This window comes from Bos indicus, chromosome 2, assembly GCF_029378745.1.
Source record: "Bos indicus isolate NIAB-ARS_2022 breed Sahiwal x Tharparkar chromosome 2, NIAB-ARS_B.indTharparkar_mat_pri_1.0, whole genome shotgun sequence".
In the NCBI taxonomy this organism is placed as follows: Eukaryota; Metazoa; Chordata; class Mammalia; order Artiodactyla; family Bovidae; genus Bos; species Bos indicus.
In genome coordinates, this window is record NC_091761.1 from 37,986,153 (window position 1) to 38,005,126 (window position 18,974).

The 18,974-nt window shown below is 37.8% G+C and overlaps 1 protein-coding gene across 8 annotated transcripts in view; it reads left to right on the forward strand.

Annotated features, from left to right (window-relative positions):
• Window positions 1-18,974, forward strand: part of CCDC148 (coiled-coil domain containing 148) — a 301,195-nt gene that overhangs the window by 111,452 nt on the left and 170,769 nt on the right. For all 8 annotated transcript variants that reach the window (XM_070767653.1, XM_019972422.2, XM_070767656.1 and 5 more), the window contains one exon: window positions 17,951-18,089. In XM_070767653.1, the coding sequence (XP_070623754.1) occupies window positions 17,951-18,089 (139 nt within the window). The remainder of the gene's footprint in view (window positions 1-17,950; window positions 18,090-18,974) is intronic.

Sequence of the window (18,974 nt, forward strand, 5' to 3'; positions counted from 1 at the left end):
CCTTCTCCTCCTGCCCTTAATCTTTCCCAACATCAGGATCTTTTCCAATTAGTCGGCTCTTCCCATCAGGTAGCCAACTTATTAGAGCTTCAGCTGTAGCATCAGTCCTTCCAATGAATATTCAGAGTGGATTTCCTTTAGGATTTCCTTTAGCAAGTTGGTCTCCTTGCTGTCCAAGAGACGCTGATAGTCTTCTCCAATACCACAGTTCAAAAGCATCAATTCTTTGGTGCTCAGCTTTCTTTTTGGTCCAACTCTCACATCCATACATGACTACTGGAAAAACCATAGCTTTGAGTAGATGGACCTTTGTTGGCAAAGTAATGTCTCTGCTTTTTAATATGCTGTCTAGGTTGGTCATAGCTTTTCTTCCAAGGAGCAAATGTCTTTTAATTTCATGGCTGTAGTTACCATCTGCAGTGATTTTGAAGCCCAAGAAAATAAAGTCTGTCACTGCTTCCATTGTTTCCCCATTTATTTGCCAGGAAGTGATGGGACTAGATGCCATGATCTCAGTTTTTTGAATGCTGAATTTTAAGCCAGCCTTTTCAACCTCCTCTTTCACTCTCAAGGGGCTCTTTTGTTCCTCTTTGCTTTCTGACATTAGGATAGTATCATCTGTTTATCTGAGGTTGTTGATATTTTTCCCAGAAATCTTGATTCCAGCTTATGATTCATCCAGCCCGGCATTTCACATGATGTCCTCTGCACAGAAGTTAAATAAACAGGATGACAATATACATCCTTGACATACTCCTTTCCCAATTTTGAACTAGTCCACTGTTCTATGTTTGGTTCTAACTGTTGTTTCTTGATGTGCATACAGGTTTCTCAGGAGGCAGGTAAGGCGGTCTGGTATTTCCGTCTCTTTAAGAATTTTTCAGTTTGTTGTGATTCACATAGTCAAAGGCTTTAGTGTACTCAGTGAAGTAGAAGTAGATGTTTTTCTGGAATTTCTTTGCTTTTTCTATAAGAAAAATTTCTGTAAGATATAGCAGATGTTAGCAATTTGATCTCTGGTTTCTCTGCCTTTTCTAAATGCAGCTTATACTTCTGGAAGTTCTCAGTTCATGTACTGCTGGAGGCTAGCTTGAAGAATTTTGAGCATTACCTTGCTAGCTGTGAAATGAGTACAATTTGTGGTAGTTTGAATAGTCTTTGACATTACCCTTCTTTGAGACTGGAATGAAAACTGACCTTTTCCAGTCCTGTGGCCACTGCTGACTTCCAAATTTGCTAGCATATTGAATGCAGCACTTTAACAGCATCATATGTTAGGATTTGAAATAGCTCAGCTGGAATTGCATCACCTCCACTAGATTTGATTGTGGTAATGCTTTCTGGGATCCACTTGACTTCACACTTCAGGATGTCTGGCTCTAGGTGAGTGATCACACCACTGTGGTTGTCCCTAGGTAGAATGGGAAAGACTAGAGTTCTCTTTAAGAGAAGTAGGGATACCAAGGAAACATTTCATGCAAAGATGGGCACAATAAAGGACAGAAGTGAAATTGACTTCATTGTGGCTAGGAGAGTGGTAAAACTTGCATACCGAATATAAATATATATTTAATATTAAAGCAAATTAGAAGATTTTATATGTCTGTAGCAGCTCAGTGGAAGAAAATAGAAATACAGAGAGTATCTATAATAATTTAATTTGATGTAAAGGTAAAATTTTTATACTGTGAGGGAAAGATTGGATTATTTATATGATAATACTAAATAGCAGGGAATTAGAAAATGAGGTTAAATCTCTTATTCCATGTGACTCAATGAACTCCAGATGCATTAAAATATGAATAAGAAAAAAATCGTAAAATAATTAGATAAAAATAAAAACAAATATTAAGTAATCTTGGAGTAGAGAAGTCCTTTTAAAACATGTTGCTGCTACTGCTGCTAAGTCGCTTCAGTCGTGTCCAACTCTGTGCGACCCCATAGACAGCAGCCCATCAGGCTTCCCCGTCCCTGGGATTCTCCAGGCAAGAACACTGGAGTGGGTTGCCATTTCCTTCTCCAATGCATGAAAGTGAAAAGTGAAAGTGAAGTCGTTTAGTCGTATCCGACTCTTTGCGACCCCATGAACTGCATGTAACCTGCAGTGAAATCATGAAGAAAAAATTTAAATATATACAATGACATAAACATTTAATAAAATCTAACAGGATGTTTCCTCAGGCAAGTATAAAATCTTTAAAGAATCAATATGGACTTCTAATTTTCTGTCCAGCAAGTAAGGGGCTTATCATTTGCTACTCTGCTCTGATGAGGAGTAGAAAGTTGAGCAAACTGGAAAATCAACAACTCTTCTTCTGTATGTCAGAGGAATAAGGCCAAGGGCAAATAAATCACTGCACCCAAAACTGGAGACACAGGTGATACAGAGAATCACAAATTATCTGAGAAGAAACCCATTAGCAGAAACTTTCATAGGAACCAGTGTTGGGGTAGAAAAAGCTGCACTATAATTGATGAATTACTGGATGCCGAGTGTGGACAACTCAGAATTAAAAATCCTAGGGACCTTAGTCATGAGCGCTCCCCACACTTTTTTGAGTTTTACTTCAAGGAGTTCCACTAGATATCCACAGTGAATATTTGTGAAAACTCCCCTCAAGCCTCTGGTAGGGGAAGGGGAAAAACACGTTTTGAGTAACCCCAGAGGATTCTGTTCTTCTTAACAAAGGCTGCTCAGTGGAAAAGAATCAGCCTTCCAATGCAGGAGACTCAGGAGACTCTTGTTCAGTCCCTGGGTTGGGAAGATCCCACCCTCCTTCCATATTGTTAAAGTGTCAATTGTATACTTGAATATACAGTGATTTATTTCTGACTCTTTTTTTGACCCCTTGGACAGTAGCCCACCAGGCTTCTCTGTCCATGAAATTTTTTCAGGCAAGAATATGGAGAGGGTTGCCATTTCTTACTCCAGGGGATACTTGAATATATAGTGATTTATTTTTGGTTATTCATTGTAGTAGCTAAAGATTAAGGAAATAATCTTAATACCAATAGGGGTTAATTTTATAAGTTTCTGTACAATGTATTATTTTCTGGATTAAAAAATAATGTAGGGAATTCCCTGGTGGTCCAGTGATTAGGGCTCTGTGCTTTCACCTCTGGAGACCCTTAGCTCCCCTGGTCTGGGAACTAACATCCTGCAAGCTGCATGGCACAGCCAAAAAAAAAAAAAAAAAGGTAAATACTTAGCATTCACTGATATGAAACACTCTCCAGGGTCAAGCTGATTAGGGTGTGATATAAGGTTAAGCAAACCTTGTAACAGTGTACAGTACACATTTTGTAAATTAGTAAAAAGTAAACGTGTACTCTTTCTCTCATTACATATACTATATTCAGATATATATTTGCTTATATGTCTGAAAAATACAAAAAAATTGATACCTTTTGTTTCCTTGGGGACAGGAGCTAGAAGACTGGGCGTCTGAGTGTGAGAGAAAATTTTTATTGTACCCCCCCCCCAATTTATTAAACCTTTTGAATTTTGAAACCTGTGAATATAATATCTATTCTAAAGACAAGGAATTTTTTAAGGAAAAAATAATAAGGGTAAAAATTAAATGATAAATAGGAAATATTGGCAAATATCAGGCACAAAAAATTAAAATCATTAAAACATATGAAGACAGTTTGCTAATTAATTGATTGAATGAACAGCCAGAAGTGAAAAGGGACAAAAGAGATGAAGAAGTTATTTATATTTCATATTTTTAACAAATATTTGTTGAGAAATTACTGGCATAAAATAGACAAAACCCCCTGTACTCATGAAGCAAGTTGGAGACACACAGTTAAACGTGATACCTAGTTAAATTATTCACAGCAGTGCATTAGAAGGTGAAAAGTCCTCTGAAAAAAATAGACATTAGCGTAAAAGAGAAGATGCTGGAGTTGTGGGGGAGGAGGCAGATTGTAATTTTGAATAGATTTTTGGCAATAGTCCCAGCTGAAAAAGTGACATTGAAGGGAAGTCATGAAGGGGGCAAGAGGGCTGGTCATGCAGAAATATGGAGTATGAGTGTTCTAGCCATGTTTACTAAGGTGGGTATGTTTCTGGCAGGAGGCTTGTGTGGCAGGAACAGAGTTATAGATGGGAGAAGGGTAGAAAGTATAATCTAAGTGGTAAGAGTGAGGGTGGGACATTTAGAGCCCAATAGCCATTTCTAAAACTTCCAATTCTACTCTGAGTACTATGGGAAGCTATTGGAAGCAGAAGTATGAGGAAATGTGCAGAGTAACAAGACCTAAGTTATGTTTTAGCAGTATCACTCTGGCAGTTGTGTTTATGATGGAGGAAAGGAGGGGCAAGAGAAGACTGAACCTTTAGAAAGTTATTTTAAAAGCCCAGGTGAGAGATAATGATGGCCTGCATTAGGAAGTGGAGGTAGTGTGAAATCATCAGCTTTTGGACACATTTAAAAGGTCACGCCAGTGAGAAAAAGAGAGCAATAAAAGCATAGTCCAGAATTTTGTGGTTGAGGAACTGGAAGGAAGAAGTTACCATTAACTGCGTTGGGGAAGATTGTAAGCAAAGCAGAGGGGAAAATCAGGCATTCAGGTTTGGAACTTTGAGTTTGATGCCATCAGGTGTCCAAGTACAGCCTTTGGGAAGGAAGGCAGTCAGTTTTATAAGTCTGGAGTTCTGGACAGAGATCAGAGCTGGAGATACGTGTTTGTGAGTCACCAGTATGAAATTGGATGTGATCACCAAAACAGTGAGTGAAGGGACAAAGGAGAAGATAAAGACTGATTCCTTGGGTCTGCTGGCATTACAGTGTCAGCATGAAGAGGAGTCACCAAGAAAGGAGATACTAGGTCTGTTAAATACAAAGGAAACCTGAAAAGTGTGCTGTTCCAGAAGGCAAGGTAAGAGGGAGTGGGCAGCACTGTAAGCTAAGGAGGGGTGATACACCAAGTCAAATAAAATAGGACTGGTGGTTGACTGCTGACTCCATATGGAGGTCGTTGGTAACCGTTTTCATTGAAGAAGTGGCAACAAATGCCTGACTGGGTTGGATTCAAGTGAATGGGAGGAAACAGTCGAAGGCAAAGAGCATTGATAATACTTTTGAGAAGTTCTTTTTCAAAGGAGAGCAACAAAGTAGGACCAGACTTTTATGTTGTTGTTTTGTTTTGCTTAAAATGGGACAGATGTCGGTACGTTTGATACTAATGAGAATAACCCCTAAGAGGATTTAGTACACAAGTGGTTCAATGTAGAGTATATGGTCAGATTCTGGGAGATGAATTGATATTGTGGTAGCAGTCCATGGAATTCTGCATAATACACATGACAGAGGGATTTATGAAAACCCCTCTACTCATGGAAAAACTTAAAAATACTCATATTTTTACCTATAAAATGGTAAAACACAAAAGGAATTTATCCAAGATTAAAAGTATGGGGGAAATGAGTATTTTTATACATGATTAGTATATAAACTCTTTTGAGAGGCAGTCTGGGAATATGTCATCACATATCTTTATATGTGTAAATTATCTTTATCTCTTTAGAAATAATCCTAAGGGAAATAATCATAAAAGTGAAATAAATAGTTGGCTTTGAGAGTGTTCAATATTATTTTTCTTTCTTTAGTGATAGCGAAATCTTCAAAATGACTAAACAGCCAACACAGGGGATTTAGCTTCATCAATTATGATATATCCACACCATGGAATACCACACTGTCATTAATAATTATATTAAAGAATTTTTAATGACACAGGTAGTTGCAATAAGTAGCTATGCAATTAAAAAATCAGGCCACAAAATAGTTTACATAACATGGATTCTCTTTTTTCCCTTTCCCTCTTAGCCACACGAAAAAAAAAAAAAAAGACTGAGATTATCTACCTGCATAAATTATAATAATAGCTATCCCCAGGTAGTAATATTATAAATAATTTTGGCATACATACTATTTCTATTTTATAAAGCAAAAATAGAGACTTTTAAAAATCTAAGTTAAAGAGGGAAGAGGGGACCATTGATATTTATTGAGTACCTATTACATGACATGACAAATACCTGTACTTTTAATCTTCAATACACCTCATTTAAAAAGCTCTATTTTACTGATTTATTTTACGGTTGTAGCTATAGATGAGCACTTTCCCCTAAGTTTCTAAAAAGTAGATAGCTGAACAGGAATGAGTTTCTTCTGATGCATCTGAATAGAAAGCTTCTCCCCCACACCACACCACTTCAAGCATGTATATGTACCAGGGTATTGGTAAATTATGTTGATGACCAGAACAGTGCTGTGTCATACAAGTGTGATGTGAGCCACATACATAATTTAAAATTTTTAACTAGTCATAATAAAACATTTTAAAAGATAAAATTTATTTTAATATTATATTTTTAACTAAATTTAACTTAGTGCAAAATAGTATATTTTTAATATTTAATCAATAATTTAAAATTATTAATGAGGCATATTACATTCTTTTTTTACACAAAATCTTTTGATATCTGGTTTACGCTTCACACCACAGCATACCTGAATTGGGACTGGCCATATTTCAAGTGCTGAATAGCCACAGGTGGCTAGTAGTTACTATCTTGGACAATATGGCTTAAATGTTTTACTAAAACAATTTTTTAAAAAAATTGGCTTCAGTTGAACCTATTTATTTATTCAGTATGTTTGTGAAGCTATTTAAATTCTGTTTGGACTGTATTTCATTAGTAACATGACAAGTTTAATTACTTGTTTTAGACTTAGATGAGATTGTGGCTTTAATTTCCTAACATTTGGTGAATTAATCATATAGATGAGACAAAATTGTTTGATGCTCCACTTAGCTATGTCAGATTTGAAGCCAATATGTGGCAAAAACTATACAGTGATAACAAGTAATTTCTACTTTATTGTTTGAAAAATATATTACATTTTAAAATATTGATTCATAATTATCATTCTTTTATGAGATCTGAACCTTGAGTGCTATTTAAAAACCCACAATGATTTTAACAATTTTGGCCCTCTGGGTGTACATTGTGAAGACCCACTAGTTTTATATTTTTTCAACTAAAAATTTTCAATTTACCCTAACTATTAATGACTTTCAAAATAGCTAGTTAGTAGTATCTGTCCCTGTTTCCACTTTTTCCTCTTCTATATGTCATGAAGTGCTGGGACCAGATGCCATGATCTTAGTTTTTTGAATGCTGAGTTTTAAGCCAGATTTTTCACTCTCCTCTTTCACCTTCATCAAGAGGCTCTTTAGTTCCTCTTTGCTTTCTGACATTAGGGTGGTATCATCTGCATATCTGAGGTTGTTGAGCCACCAGGGAAGCGCTAAAAAAAAATTTGAATGAACATATTCTTACACATGTGACTATATTTTGATGAATACAAGATAGAAGAAAGAGAAAGGAGCATAACAAACAACTGTAATTCGCTTACTTGATGATGTTACAAGAAGTTCAAATGCTGGAGCCTTAATTGTTGTTTAGTCACCGAGTCATGTCTGACTTTTTTGTGACCTCATGGATTATTGCCCACCAGACTCCTCTGTTCATAAGATTATCCGAGAATACCGGAATGGGTTGTCATTTTCTTCTCCAGGGGATCTTCTGACCCAGGTATTAAACCTGCATCTCCTGCACTGGCAGGTGGATTCTTTACCCGTGGAGCCACCTGGAAAACCAGAGCTTTAATTAGCAGGTGGCATTTTTCTCTGAGAATGTAGTCTCAGATCTTTTGGAAAGTTTCAGTGCCCGGGCATGTCCAGTCTCAGGTTCTACATTTCTGACTGTATTTTAAGGGTGGTTAATGAGGAGAGAAGTGCTCAGAAACAAGAGTATTATTATTTGAACACTAACGTACTCACTTAGTCACACTGGTTACGTGACCCCCTCAAGCAATATCCACGGTTACTGCAACTCCCATTTTCTCTTGGCGTATTCCAACACGGATGGTCCAGCCTTACCTGGGAATTTATGTTTCTCCTGGAGAGGTAATAATTGCAAACTGAGATTTTTATTTTTTGTCATATGTATTTCATAGCTTTCTCCTAAAATAAATACATTGTTGAAAAGATTTACTTTGTGTTCTTAGACTAAGAGTCACATTTGGTGATTGCTCAACCTATTCTGGGTTTGCTGTAGGAATAAAATGAAGTTTAAATTCTCTTGACTTCAGTGGAATACATTTTATCAAGGGGAAAAATAGGTCCAATTTCTCAAGGACATCCCCAAAACTAGTCTTAGATTTTTGCTTTTGCTTAATTAATAACTTAGTCTGTGTATTGACGTATATGTTATGTTCATTTAAATGTCTTTTTGGAAAGTACAAGACTAGTGGTAATAAATTTCTAGTTCAGAAGTCTTTATTGTTAGTATCACGGTAGCCCACAACTGCCTTCTTGGTATAATTGCTTCACATAGAAGCTATACAGTATAATGGTGCATGAGGCTACATTTTTGATACTTCAGAAAACTGAAAAATCAGGCTTTTACAGGATGGAGTGAGAGTCATTTATGAGAGGTTTTTGTTCTTCACTATATGAAATCAAATTAATCTTGAGTAAATCAGATTGAAGAAAATGGAAACATATCAGCTTGACAGATTTGTGTCCAAGACAATTGGTCTATGCTATTTTTTAACCTGGATGATACAGATAGAATTTGTTATTAAAATAATAAAACCTGTGCAGTTATAGGCAAAGACAGGATTAAAATTTCAATGGACAGGGTTGCCAAATTTTGATATGAGAGGAATTATAATGTCTATTTAGTATATCAAACCAACTGTTAATAACAAGTTTTTCCTACTTCCTTGAAGTCCGCCTGTGGATAAATATAACCCTTTGAGGGAACCATATCATTAGAACTGAGACTATGGATAACCAGTAATGTAAGAAACTATGAGCATTGCTAATGTCTAAAAAGTAATAAATTGAGAAAAAGAACCATCATTCTTCTATTCCAGTCTTATAATTCTTAATGACTACTGGTAGTTGGTTTGAGGTGATATTATAAAAGTTTTATGTGACAAATAAAATTTCAGAAGGCCTCATAATCATTAATTAAATTTTTCCTCATCCCATCCCAAAGAAGTAGTCCAATTCTATTATTCTTGCTTTTGAACCTGGAAAATTGAGTAATAATATAAATATAAAATAATTTTATTCACTTCAACTTTATTGCATCTAAAAATATCATTGTCTCTCAAAAGTGAAGAATAAAACGGTAACATGAAAGCAGATTTTGGCTCAATAAGACTTTTTTAAAAAAATTAAATAATACGTTTGTGGGTGATCTTGTCTTTACCAATTCTGTTCACTTGAGTTTGAGCTTGTTTTGTTTTTTTGTCTTAAAAATGGCCTTTGGTGTTGAACACTGGTCAGATATGCAGATGACACCACCCTTATGGCAGAAAGTGAAGAAGAACTAAATAGCCTCTTGATGAAAGTGAAAGTGGAGAGTGAAAAAGTTGGCTTAAAGCTCAACATTCGGAAAACTAAGATCATGGCATCTGGTCTCGTCTGCTGCTGCTGCTGCTGCTAAGTCACTTCAGTTGTGTCCGACTCTGTGCGACCCCATCACTTCATGGCAAATAGATGGGGAAACAGTGGATGACTTTATTTTTCTGGGCTCCAAAATCACTGCAGATGGTGATTGCAGCCATGAAATTAAAAGATGCTTACTCCTTGGAAGGAAAGTTATGACCAACCTAGACAGCATATTAAAAAGCAGAGACATTACTTTGTCAACAAAGGTCTGTCTAGTCAAGGCTATGGTTTTTCCAGTGGTCATGTATGGATGTGAGAGTTGGACTATAAAGAAAGCTGAGGGCCAAAGAATTGATGCTTTTGAACTGTGGTGTTGGAGAAGACTCTTGAGAGTCCCTTGGACTGCAAGGAGATCCAACCAGTCCTTCCTAAAGGAGATCAGTCCTGGGTGTTCATTGGTAGGACTGATTTTGAAGCTGAAACTCCAATACTTTGGCCACCTGATGCGAAGAGCTGACTCATTGGAAAAGACCCTGATGCTGGGAGGGATTGGGGGCAGGAGGAGAAGGGGACGACAGAGGATGAGATGGTTGGATGGCATCACCAACTCAATGGACATGGGTTTGGATGGACTCTGGGAGTTGGTGATGGACAAGGAAGCCTGGTGTGCTGCAGTTCATGGGGTCGCAAAGAGGCGTACACGACTGAGTGACTAAACTGAACTGAACTGAACTGGTCTATTCTCAGTCAGCTAAGCAGTGTCCCTGTTGGTGCTGGTTACTGGACACACTTGTTCTGCATCCCTTGAATCACTGTAATCTTAATAGTATTGATACTTGCCTTCCAAAGCAATATTAGGATGTTACATTTAAAAAGGTCATTTTTCTTCCATTATATGAACTATCAAATAGGATATCATTGGCTAAAAGCAGAGAATATTCAACCCAAGTGAAAGTAACATAAACAATAAGGCTATTTCTTATTTCACTTGAAGCCCAGAGGTAGAGAAGTCTAAGCACAGTGAGGCCTAGTTTCCTGCATTGTCTTGCCTTGCCCTCTGGCGGGATAGATAGATGACCTTCTGTCAGATAACTAGAGCAGTTCCACACTGCCACACTCAAGCAGAAAGAGACCTCTTCCTTGTGTCTTGTCTGAAGAGCCAGGAAACCTTTGCCCCAGAAGACTTCTCCTCCCATTTCAGTGGCCAGAATTGGGACATTTGTCCATGATTATATCAAGCACTGTCAAGAACAGAGAGCCTGAGAATAGTTGATTGTGAATGGCTTAAGATCAATCAAGATTCACTCCCGAGTCTGGAATGGGGCTCACTTTTCCTGAAGTGGGTGTGTGGGTAGGGATTATGGAAGAAGATAAATCTTGAATAAAATCAGGATTCTGGTGAGCAGAAGCAAAGATAGAGGCAAGGTCTGCTACAATTTTCTTTTTCTTACTGGTCTTGTGATGACTATAATTCTTTAAAACTTTGCATATGGGATGGTTGAGCCATTATGTTTTACTTTTAACAAGCTGCTTTGTCTTGATATTATTTCCAGATTTCCACTGGGAATCCTACTTCCTCTTAAAACTAGTGGTGAATAGATGTAAGGACAAAGATGATTTAGGTGTATTGCCACTATTCCAGCTACTCCACCTCCAAAAAATATACACATTCTAGGTTAAAAATTTCAGTTTTCGATGCAAACTACTTTTAAAAAGTATCTAAGTAAAAGCAGAATGCTTGTTATGAAAATAGCACTTGCAGCTTCCAAATAAATCTCTTAGCCTCTTGACCAGATTTCCATTCCTAAACCCTCCTGTAAGAAATTCTGGAGCCATCACTTTTGGAACTCTGTCATATTTCTTTCCTATCACCCCTCAGAAGAAAGTGGTTTGGATGCTGGTGCAAGTTCTGGCTTTACCTTATAGGTCACTTTTTTGCTTGTTGATTTTTCAATTCACTGGATTTTGATCATATTCCCAAGAGCCTACTTTATTCTGACTGTCTGAGAAGGTAAACTGAGCAGAGCTTGGGGAGCCTGGAGGGAGAGGACTGCTAAGTGGCAATAGATCTCCTGGAAGACAATGTACACACCCAAACAAAATCCAAGGAGCAGATTCTGTTGGTCAGAAATGAGTCTGAGGTCAGAGAGCCCTTTGTAAACCAGGCAGAAAATCAAAGATAGATTGGTATTTGGACAATAGGCCTGGGATGGAGTAGATTGGTATTTGGACAATAGGCCTGGGATGGAGTTGTGAGTAGCTAGGGAGACAGTTTCAGGAGCTAGGCTGATTAGTTTCAGTATTGGAAGGGTTTTGACTTGGAAAGACAACTTTTAAAAGTGTTGTCAAGTTGTATTTTCTAGAGAGTCAGACTCAATGCAGCCAAACAAGCAGATTGTGTCTGAGCCATCTTTTATCCACATTCTTCCACCAGTGGCTCACTCTCCTGACAACATTACACTTGAAGAGATAAGAGTTTTTCTTTAGGCTAGACTCACTGTGATCACTTGCCAATCAAGGCAGTCATCAGATGCTGGTAACCGCACCAGTTAGCTTCAGGAGGCACTAATTACCAGTTTTCTGGAAAGCCTCCTTTACCCTGAGAAAATTTAAGACAGCTTTCAGGCAGTTTGAAGACACAATCTTTAGTTTCAGAGACTTGTTTCTCCTGTTGTCTTACGTCCTTGCTTGCCATCTTGGCTGTCCCCACACTTCTAAATGTCTTTAGACATGATGGAACCACAACCCTGGGAAGTGATTGAAACATGACTATGAAGAAAACTGGTAGTTAATAATTGTGAGTCTGGTTAGGATTTTTTATGTAAACATGAGAAAACAGGTAATTCAGAACAGAGGACAACAGGGCTGTGAGCATTCAACCAGACCAAAGCCAACTGTCCCCCTAATTCTACCTGTTTGAGTCATTATAAAAAATCCTAACCAGACTCGACTGAGCAACTTCACTTTCACTTTTCACTGTCATGCACTGGAGAAGGAAATGGCAACTCACTCCAGTGTTCTTGCCTGGAGAATCCCAGGGACAGCGGGGGCTGGTGGGCTGCCATCTATGGGGTCGCACAGAGTCGGACACGACTGAAGCGACTTAGCAGCAGCAGCAGTAGCAGCAATATTGGGAAGCAGGGGATGGAAGGTAAGGACTGAGTAGTAAATATCTCACATTCATGCAGGGTAAAATTTCCTGGAACATTTTAAATTAGAAAATTTGGATGGACAAAAAAACAAAAAAGAAAGAAATTGCAGAAACTTACCAAAGACCTTTTGTCTAAAGGTATTTTCAAAAGTACTAAATTTTAGGATAATTTTAAAGTCTTCTTTAAATTTTTCTTTAAATTATAGTCATTTTTCAAATTCAAAGGTAAAAAAGTGATTGGAATATTTTTTGGTATCTGTGTAATTTAGCTAGTTCTGTCATCATAATCACCTGTAAAACGGGTAAAGTAAATAATAACTTTGGAAGGTAAAAACTAACCTTAGTTATTTCATATACTTAAACTATTTTATACAGGTTTTTTTCTACAATGAAAAGATGAAGGTTTGACTAGAAAAGATGAATGTGAAAATTTGAATTTAGAAATTCAGATACATTAAATTTGATTTTATTTTAAATGCTAAGTAGGAAATAGCTAGTTAATTGTTATGAAGAAGTTATCATGTTTGAACATACCTGTTAAATTTTTATTATCAAGGAGATTCAGTATATATATTGTGGTGGGAGTTTTCTCCTTCACAAACAGCATCCTAATGGATATGTATGATGGTGTCATTAGTATTGCTGATGTGAATATTTGCTTTGAAATTTAAGCCAGCAGCTCTGGAAACTGCTATAAATACTCTAAAATAATAATATTATGAGTATTTATATATCATTTCCACTGGATCATGGAAAAAGCACGAGAGTTCCAGAAAAACATCTATTTCTGCTTTATTGACTACACCAAAGCCTTTGACTGTGTGGATCACAATAAACTGTGGAAAATTCTGAAAGAGATGGGAATACCAGACCACCTGACCTCCCTCTTGAGAAACCTGTATGCAGGTCAGGAAGCAACAGTTAGGACTGGACATGGAACAACAGACTGGTTCCAAATAGGAAAAGGAGTACGTCAAGGCTGTATATTGTCACCCTGCTTATTTAACTTATATGCAGAGTACATCATGAGAAACGCTGGGATGGAAGAAGCACAGCTGGAATGAAGATTGCCAGGAGAAATATCAATAACCTCAGATATGCAGATGACACCACCCTAATGGCAGAAAGTGAAGAAGAACTAAATAGCCTCTTGATGAAAGTGAAAGTGGAGAGTGAAAAAGTTGGCTTAAAGCTCAACATTCAGAAGACTAAGACCATGGCATCTGGTCTCATCACTTCATGGGGACTATAGATAGATTGCAAATAGATGGGGAAACAGTGGAAATAGTGGCTGACTTTATTTTTCTGGGCTCCAAAATCACTGCAAATGGTGATTGCAGCCATGAAATTAAAAGACGCTTACTCCTTGGAAGGAAAGTTATGACCAGCCTAGACAGCATATTAAAAAGCAGAGACATTACTTTGTTAACAAAGGTCCATCTAGTCAAGGCTGTGGTTTTTCCAGTGGTCATGTACGGATGTGAGAGTTGGACTATAAAGAAAGCTGAGGGCCAAAGAATTGATGCTTTGAACTGTGGTATTGGAGAAGACTCTTGAGAGTCCCTTGGGCTGCAAGGAGATCCAACCAGTCCTTCCTAAAGGAGATCAGTTCTTGGTGTTCATTGGAAGGACCGATGCTGAAGCTGAAACTCCAATACTTTGGCCACCTGATGTGAAGAGCTGACTCATTTGAAAAGATCCTGATGCTGGGAAAGATTGAGGGCAGGAGGAGAAGGGGACGACAGAGGATGAGATGGTTGGATGGCATCACCAACTCAATGGACATGAGTTTGGGTGGACTCCAGGAGTTGGTGATGGACAGGGAGGCCTGGTTTGTTGTGGTTCATGGGGTCACAAAGAGTCAGACACGACTGAGTGACTGAACTGAACTGAAATATATCATTTCTTATAAGCATGTTTTTCATTTTTATCTTACATGTACCAAAAAAATGACTTACAATTTGTGTAACTGTGGTAATTGGAAAAAGCTGTTGAGATGTGAGGTTTCTAAAATCAATAGCAAATGGATGTGATCATTGTTCATAGCATACTTGGTTTGAAATATCTCGTTTTAATGTTATCATTTCATATGTTTATGTGATTTTAATGTTGCTAAAATGGCACCTAATTAATACATTTATGCAGTGTATAAAAATGCACTGAGTGCCACAAATTCTTCTGCTGCTATATTTTTTTATAGCGATGTACACTGCTTAATGCATGCTTTTATTTAAAAATCATTTTTGTAAATGTTTGCTATTTGCACTTTCTCTTTGAGGACAGCCACAATCTTATACCACAATTCAGTATGAGAAATCATCAAAGCAATTAGCTTAGAAGTACTTCTCCATTTACCAAAGGATTTAAATTATTTTTGACAATTATGGGTAAGATTGCTCATACATTATCTTAGGTCAGGTTCTGTAGAAGCAGTTCTGAGATAGGGATTGTAAGAACGAGTGGTTTGTTGGGCCAAGCTCTCAGGAAAAGGATGGTAAGGGAAGCAGGATGAAGGAGGGGAAGATGTCTGTGCGGAATATCTCAGTGGAAACAGGTTACCGTTTGCGCATATAGTGAAACTCCAGAGCACAAATGGCATCACAGAGTTGGTCTCATCTTGAAGCAAGTGGACTGGTCTTCTGTGCCCCATGTCAGCCAATCATTGCTTGGGGTTGGCTCTCAAAGGTGGGTGGGAGAGTAGCCTCCTGGGTGAGATTATTCCCATTTGGCCCAGGACAATTCTCCAGAGGAGAAATTTACACCTGTGAATTATCAGCATCTTGATGATGGGAATTCTAGTTCATCAAGGTGACTGCGCCTAGCTTCATCAGCAGTCTTTATGTAGATAAATAACAATTTAAAAGAGAACTGGGACTTCCCTGGTGCTCCAGTGGCTAAGACTCCAGGTTCCCAATGCAGGGGGCCCAGGTTCTATCTCTGGTCAAGGAACTAGATACCACACACAATTAAAGATCCAACATGCTGCAACAAGGACTGGAGATCCCGTGTGCCACAAGTAAGACCTGGCACAAATAAGTAAATAAAAAAAAACAAAACAAAAACAGAACTTACTAGACCTAGGTTCTGTTTCTTCCTCCTCCCCAGCACATACATCCCTGCACATCCACATTTGTAATCAAATATAGATGGAAATTCAAACTGTATTCAAGTTCTTTTGATTACAAAAACAATTTAAAAGCATAAATGAAGAATGGACTGTGGATCTATTCCCTTTTCTGGTTGCTTGCCAAATAGAAATAGAGAATTTCTGTGGCTACATGTGTGTGTGCTCAGTTGTGTCCAACTCTTTGCGACCCCATGGACTGTAGCCTGCCAGGCTCCTCTGTCTGTGGAATTTTCCAGGCAAGAGTACTGTAGTGGGTTGACATTTGCTACTCCAGGGGAGCTTCATAACCCATGGATCAAAGCTACATCTCTTGTGTCTCCTGCACTGGCAAGTGGATTCCCTACCATTGTGCCACCTGGGAATCCCTTTCTGTGGCTACATCTGCTGTTAAATGCATTTACGTGGATCATGAACGAAATGAGTTCCTTGAGAGAGGACCTGAGATACTGTCCATGAAGACTTGAAAGTAAAAGTCAGCCCAGTCATGTCCAACTCTTTGTGACCCCATGGACTATATAGTCCATGGAATTCTCTAGGCCAGAATACTGGAGTGGGTAGCATTTCCCTTCTCCAGGGGATCTTCCCAACCCAGGGATCAAACCCAGGTCTCCTGCATTGCAGGTGGATTCTTTACCAGCTGAGCCGCAAGGGAAGCCCAAGAATATTGGAGTGGGTAGCCCATCCCTTCTCCAGCAGATCTTCCCTACCCAGGAATAGAACCGAGGTCTCCTGCACTGCAGTCTGATTATTTACCAACTGAGCTATCATGGAAGCTCAAGGGTGTTTTAAATGCCAAAAACACCCAGGCAAGCTTTTTACCAGGCTTAATACTCCTATTTGAGATTCTTTATTTATGGATGCCTTATTGTTGTCTATATATGCATAACCGATTCAGAGAGAACCCAACACTTAATTTGTTTAATGAGTGAAATCTTGAATTCTTTATCTGCTATAGATTGTTATGTCATACAGAAGAACAGCAGACTTTGTTTCTTCCTAATGGAATATTTCCAACCCACTTTTTCTTCCTATTACAGAGCTGTTAGAGAAGGTATCTTCTTTGAAAAATAATTTTGTTTCTTTCTTACTACTTATCCGAATAACAAAATACCTTAAGAAACTGAGTAACTTGAATGAGGATGGTAAAATGTCAATTAATATCAATGATTTAAAGAGTTTTTATTGTTTTAAATCTCCAAATAGTTTACAAGGGCATAGAGGACATATTATAAAAATGCTTTAAATTGCTTTAAAGTAGAAGACATTGACATGGTAGAAATAAACAATAGTAAGTCTTCATTTTAGATCAAAGAAATATTTGTTGCTAATAATATTCACTCTGATTGCATCTGTATTTGATTATTCCAAAGTATTAAATAAGAATAATGACATGCAAATAAACTAAATAATAAACAGACATTAATTCAGTCTACAGCTCAAGCTGATCCTGTAGCCTTTTCACTCTGCATAGGGCTTTGCTAATACTTCCTGTAGAACACAAAGCCTAGGAAAATTCTGAATTAAAAGTATTTTGGAGCATAGTGGCCTTGTTATTGGGAAGGTGACTTGTAGGGATCCTATGAAAATGATTTCTTTATCACTTTGAAATCTAATGCCATTGGGTATCTTTTTACTACCAACATTTAGTCTTCGTGCCACAATGCAGGAAGTTGAGGGGATAAAGTAAAAGAGAATTTTAAACTTACTTTTAATATCAAACCATAATATGTCCCTTCCTCAGGCCTTAGTTTCCTTTATGTAATTGTTCATTTGTCTACATTTGTATTTTCCTCCAGTCTAGAAATAGAAATTTTGTTGAATTAGCAAAATTCCTTTTTAATCTATATGCTTAATAATTTATTTTCCAATGTTTGTTTATTTCATTCATTGTCATGCTTTTTAAAATATTGTTATAAGAAAGATAGAATATCTTAAAAATATGATGTCTCATTGTCAAACTTCTTCAGATTAAGCCTGGAACTCATGGCAACATGAAATAATGAAAGAACCCAATGTGTTAGAATTTAGAGCCTTTTATAGAGCAGACATTTTATTTGGCTAATGTATTTTTTTCCAGACTTCATTTTATGTAATCGTTGTTTTCTAACAGCTTAAACAGTTTGAGGTCCCTCAATCTCCTTTGACTGCTCAATAATCATAATATCATGTGATATTTTTGTTGCTTCCAGAAACTTCCAATTAAGTGATGAAGACCACTGGATTTACCAGGCTGTTTTGGATCAGTATCCTGGGGATCTCTGTGGCAGAAGGACTTTGTATCTGGACATGTTACAAAGATGTCTTCCACACAAATCGAGGCATGATTTGGTGAGTGCTCGACCTTATATTAGAGAAGGAAATGGCAACCCACTCCAGTGTTCTTGCCTGGAGAATCCCAGGGACCGGGGAGCCTGTTGGGCTGCCGTCTATGGGGTCACATAGAGTTGGACACGACTGAAGTGACTTAGCTTCAGTCCTTGTATACTGCCAAGCTAAATTGTTTTGGTGGTCAATAATTACTAAACTATACGCATGCACACACACACACACACGCACACACACTCTCTCTCTCTCTCTCTCTCTCACACACACACACACACACATCTTCCCTGGTGGCTCAGCAATAACAGAATCCCCTGCAATGCAGGAGACCAGTCTGCCATGTGGGAAATCTGAGTTTGATTCCTGGGTCAGGAAGATCCCCTACAGAAGGAAATGGCAAACCACTCCAGTATTCTTGCCTGGGAAATCCCATGGACAGAGGAGCCTGGCAGGCTACAGTCCATAGGGTCGCATTAATTGGAGATGACTTAACAACTAAACCACCACCATAGACACACACACACACACACACACACACACATATACGTATTTTAAAAAGTTATTTTTAATTGAAGGATAATTGCTTTACAATGTTATATTGGTTTTTGCAATACATCAACATGAATCAGCTATGGGTATACACATATGTTCCCTCCCTCTTGATCTTCCTACTCACCTCCCACCCCAAACCACTCCTCTAGGTTGTCACAGAGCAGCAGGTATATATATGTATATATATGTGTGTATATATATACACACTTTAAATGGTGCTCTAAAATTATTTTTTCCTAAACTCTAGAAAATAATAGGGTTATATGAAGGGTTATATATAGGGTTATATAATAATAGGGTTATAGGTATGAAGTCTGTTGTTTTACAAGACAGCATGGT